The sequence below is a fragment of the Carya illinoinensis genome, chromosome 9, assembly GCF_018687715.1.
Source record: "Carya illinoinensis cultivar Pawnee chromosome 9, C.illinoinensisPawnee_v1, whole genome shotgun sequence".
NCBI classification, from domain to species: domain Eukaryota; kingdom Viridiplantae; phylum Streptophyta; class Magnoliopsida; order Fagales; family Juglandaceae; genus Carya; species Carya illinoinensis.
Window position 1 is genome coordinate 32,459,764 of NC_056760.1, and position 4,724 is coordinate 32,464,487.

Below are 4,724 nucleotides of genomic sequence, written 5' to 3' on the forward strand. Positions count from 1 at the left end.
AATATATAGGTTAATTAATTAATTAATAGGTTATGCTTTTCTGATGGTCACTAAATTAATAGGTTACCAATTGCAACCTCCGCCTTACTATCCCCATTAGAAACATTATTTTTCAAAGCAATTGAGTCTGCTTCTTCTTCTTTTTGTTTGCGTGTCAATGTTGGTTGTACATGTGTGTTATCCCTTTCTCCACACATTCAAAAACTTAATATATATATATGTATATACAAAAACTTTATGTATAGTCATTCTTGTGTATTTTTTGTGCATTTCGCTAATGTGATTGCCTATATCATTTTTTTAATATAAAATAACTACTTTGACTAATTACATCAGTAAAATTTACAAAAAATACATAAAAATAACTGTATATAACAGAACTTTTATATATATATATATATATATTTGCTCCTTGACCGGTACCCTCAATTACCGATCAAAGAGGTACCTATCCGTAATTGATCGGTACCTCAATTACTATCCACCTTAAACTCCAATGTTGTGAATTGTGATCACTTACGTCTACATCCCAGGCAACTTTTGGTTATAGCCTCATATTTCAAACCCTAGACTTTCCCTGATGGTGTACAGTACGCTCGTTATCGCATCCTAAGACTTTATGTAGAGGGACCTACTTGCTTTATGTAGAGAAACAATTAGGCATTTCCTTCATTTGTACACCAACATGACAGATGCTGGTCAGCTAGACAATTCGCCCGTCTTCCTCACTACTACTGCACTTTAATTTCTTTTGATCAATGGCAATTTATTTTTATGATCATCCTTCTCTTTAATTATAGCGCCATATATTATGGGAGCCTTGCAATATTACTTGTAACTTACATATATGCATGCATGTAGATATTCTATAGCTGTCATCAAAATCTACCACAAGCCTACGTACAAACACACACTGCATGCATGGACTGATATTAAGAAACTTTTAAGATGCTTCAAGTCATGTATTGTGAAATATATATGCATGCATGGGTTAGTAATTAATTTGGCTAGCTAGTCCCGGTCAACAAAGTGGCTACTGCGTTTATTTTGGTCATAATCTTGCCTCTTGGAATTACAAAAATTAATAACTGTTGCTCATCAAGCAGCTTGGAGTGTGTGTGAATATATACACCGTACGCGTTGCTACCGATTAATGTCACTTCTGAAGTTACGTTACTTTAGCCTCTACTTTCGGGAAGTACTTGGCGTCTTGCTGCAACACTTTCTAGTGCTATGTTTCAATAATTTCCCCTCCAACAAACTCACTGCTCCCCCTAAATGCTAGGACTAAACACATGGAGATTGGCTACTAGTTCGTACAGTAGCAAGTTCAACACAAGCTAGCCACGGGAAGCTCGTTTTCTCTCAACCAACGTCGACCAAGTTGTAAATCTATAAGCGCGGTGTTGTCTAATTCTCCCTTGAGATTGTTCGATCTCTTGATCCCCAAGGTGCTTAGCGTACAAAATTTCTAAGATTCAAAGTGTTAACGTTGATGCTCTTCTTTTAAATTAAAGTTGTATTCATTGTATAATGATAAAAATGTACGCTAAGTTAAATGGAGCATTTTTCTAACTAACGAATTTAATTATTCCTACATATTGGGCAGGTCGACAACTACGCTAATTAACCTTATCATAATGATCAAGCAAAAATAGTGGTCTGAAATCTTTGAGGGAGCGACTCAACCAGAGTCAACAAGATATCTATCATATAATACATCCACCATCGTATGCTTCCGAACATATATACAATCCAATATACTGATCATGTACATTTGAATAAATATACTGATTCATAAAACTGCTTTCAATATGACTTGAACACTTAACCTAGCTATGACTTGGAAAATCGGACGGAAGATATAGGAATAGCGCATCGTTTTCAATAGCAAATTGGGTATATTTATTTTAAGCAGACTTTGGATTCTTCGGATGCGAGAAAGCAGAGACCCGGCAACCTCCCTGTTGCTGATTTGTACATATTCGATGGATGGAAGCTTCTTTCAGCGAATAAAGATGGGTTTTTCTGAACGTGATGATTGAAATTCGAGACGTTTTCCTTTGACTTCTGTTATCTCTCAATTAATATCTCTAGTGTCCATTATCCCAAGTCTTGTGTAGAAAAAAAGCACCTCCTTTGGAAACGTTATCATTTTGAAAGCACCAGTTAAAAGCTAGCAGAGGTATCTGACAGAACAAGGAGAAATTACACAGAGAGAGAGAGAGAGAGAGAGAGAGAGAGATGGGAAGGGCTCCTTGTTGTGACAAGGCGAACGTGAAAAGAGGGCCATGGTCACCTGAAGAAGATGCAACGCTAAAAGAGTACATAGAGAAACATGGGACTGGAGGGAATTGGATAGCTCTTCCTCAGAAAGCGGGTTTGTTTATTTGTTTCTTTTATTTAGTTCCTTTTGTTTTTGGACTTAACAGAAAGCTGGGATTCTGGGAAAATAATTTTAAGAGAAATGAAGTTCTTTTGTTTCTATGATTTGAACTTATATGGGTTTTTCAGGGTACCTTCTTTCCTTTTATTTTTGGTCATCATGAATGGTTTGGTCTTCCATCAGGTCTTAAGAGATGTGGAAAAAGCTGCAGATTAAGATGGCTTAACTATCTCAGACCCAACATTAAACACGGTGAATTCTCTGATGATGAAGATAGGATTATATGTACCCTTTTTGCTACCATTGGAAGCAGGTAATCATATCACTCTCCAGTTTCTTCTCCTTTTCACTTTCAGAATTTCCTGTTTCTTGTACATACTTTTGGAATCTCTTGATCAGGCTATGATTACCCTTTTCTTTTATTGCTACCCTGGATTCAATGTTTCATCAAAAATCATAAACAAAGCAAAGCATGATGATAATTTCTTTTTCTTTTTTCTCTTTTCGGGAACTTGGGGAGAAATCACTTGTCCAAAGAATATGCTCTGAAAAGATAAATGTTTTTTTCTGCATCAGTCTTTGTTTTTTCGGGGGAGGGGATTGTTCTGCATGCATGCCGAGTTTAAAACTCCAATGACATGTGTACTCGAGATTTCAGAAAGAAGCTCAATTATACAATCCTTCTTATGGGAAATGCTCAAAACTGACCCAAATTGCAGGTGGTCAATAATAGCGGCTCAGTTGCCAGGCAGAACTGACAATGATATTAAGAACTACTGGAACACCAAGCTTAAGAAGAAATTCATTGGTATATTTCCTCCATCTCAGCGAAAAACTCACCCAGTACTCAACCTCTCAAATGCCCTTCAAACTTCATCATCATCATCTTCATCAACAACAACATCAACTTCATCATACCAAGGCAGCAACATTACTTACTACTACCCTACCACTTCTTTCACAAGCTTAGAGCCGATTCCAGGTCTTTTGAGCAGCAATTATTCTGCTAATGCAGCTACAATTCTTCAAGCCCGAGAAAACTTGGTGGGACAGCTACAAAATTGCTATGTAAAAGATAATCTGCTCATGTTTGGGGGTGAAGCTAGTTGTAGCTCTTCTGATGGAAGTTCCAACAACCTGATCAGCCATAGCAAAGAAAGAAGAGAGTACGAATATGGCGCTGGCGCTGGTGGTGTAGTTGAAACTAATGAACTACAGATGGCTCCTCAGAATTGCTTTTACAATGGAGTCGAAGGAAATCAGAGGTTCACGATTTCCAATGGTGGTGATCATCTTAACGGTTGGATTGAAAAGCAAAATCACAAAAAATTCTATGAACAACAATTAGACTATGGCTTTGACGAAATTAAGCAGCTGATTAGCACCGACGGTGGCAGCAACTTTTTGTTTGATGAGCACAAGACGGAGGAAAGGTTGTTGTATTATTGATGCTGACTGTGGGTAAAATCAGAAAGATTTGAATGCAAAAGGAAGGGAAGAGTTGAAGATTCAACTAAGCAAAAGGATAAAAAATTCAGATTCGGATTCAGTTTTGTGGGAATGGGGTCACGTTCTTGAGGGGAAACACTACTGTGAGAGTACATGATAAAAGTTTCCTTTCTGCATTTCTTTTTGGGGAATGTTGCTGTATATGGTAGCTAGGACGGTTTAACTGCAGCGGTTCAGGCATAAATTTCACGAAAACTAGGCAAGCCATCATCTTTCAAGAAAGTAACTTAGAGCCAAGAATCCATCATTACTGGTTTTTTTTTTTTTTTTTGAACTTACATATTTTATTGAGCACTCTTTTAATTATGATTTTATATATCTTAAGTCGAATCTGGCCAAATTTTGTCTGTGTTGCCTTGGAAAAATTTATTGAGAGAGAGAGATCAGAGACTTGTTAAAAAAATATGAAAAAAAAGTGGAGAAAAAAATAAAAGTCAAATTTCTGCTATGCGGCATGCCCAGCGGTGTCATTGCTGGGCAACAGCCTAGCATCACTCTATTTATTTTTTTGAGAAATGATATTTGCAGTCGTGGTTGTGCAAGCGGCGTGTAGTCGCTTTGAAAAAAATGAATTAATATGGGACCCACATGAAAAAAAAAAACTAACTTTTTAGTCATGGATCCCACTTTTTTTCAAAGCGATTGCGCGGCGTTTGCAATTCCACGAATGTATGTAGCATTGCTCTATTTTTTTTTTTAAAACATCATACTTTCATTCACCTTCAAGGGAAAGATGGAACATGATTACAAAGAGGTCTAACGACCAACTCAACCGAGCTCTCATCTAGCTCTAAAGATTCCTTAGCTAGACCATGAGCAAACTGGTTGC

The 4,724-nt window shown here is 37.0% G+C and overlaps 1 protein-coding gene across 1 annotated transcript; it reads left to right on the forward strand.

Annotated features, from left to right (window-relative positions):
• Positions 1-2,017: 2,017 nt before the first annotated feature.
• On the forward strand, positions 2,018-4,162 carry LOC122275288 (transcription factor RAX2-like). Its single transcript, XM_043084284.1, has 3 exons — positions 2,018-2,380; positions 2,570-2,699; positions 3,106-4,162. Exons 1-3 carry the CDS (start codon positions 2,245-2,247, stop codon positions 3,833-3,835), a joined length of 996 nt encoding a protein of 331 aa, XP_042940218.1. The 5' UTR covers positions 2,018-2,244; the 3' UTR covers positions 3,836-4,162.
• The last annotated feature ends 562 nt before the right edge of the window (positions 4,163-4,724 follow it).

What these genes read in the sequence shown, in the direction of transcription:
- LOC122275288 (XM_043084284.1), top strand. Translation starts at nt 2,245, where the DNA reads ATGGGAAGGGCTCCTTGTTGTGACAAGGCGAACGTGAAAAGAGGGCCA. An exon ending in AGCTCTTCCTCAGAAAGCGG is followed by an intron (nt 2,381 to 2,569) that starts GTTTGTTTATTT and finishes GTCTTCCATCAG; the next exon opens with GTCTTAAGAGATGTGGAAAA. An exon ending in TTTGCTACCATTGGAAGCAG is followed by an intron (nt 2,700 to 3,105) that starts GTAATCATATCA and finishes CCCAAATTGCAG; the next exon opens with GTGGTCAATAATAGCGGCTC.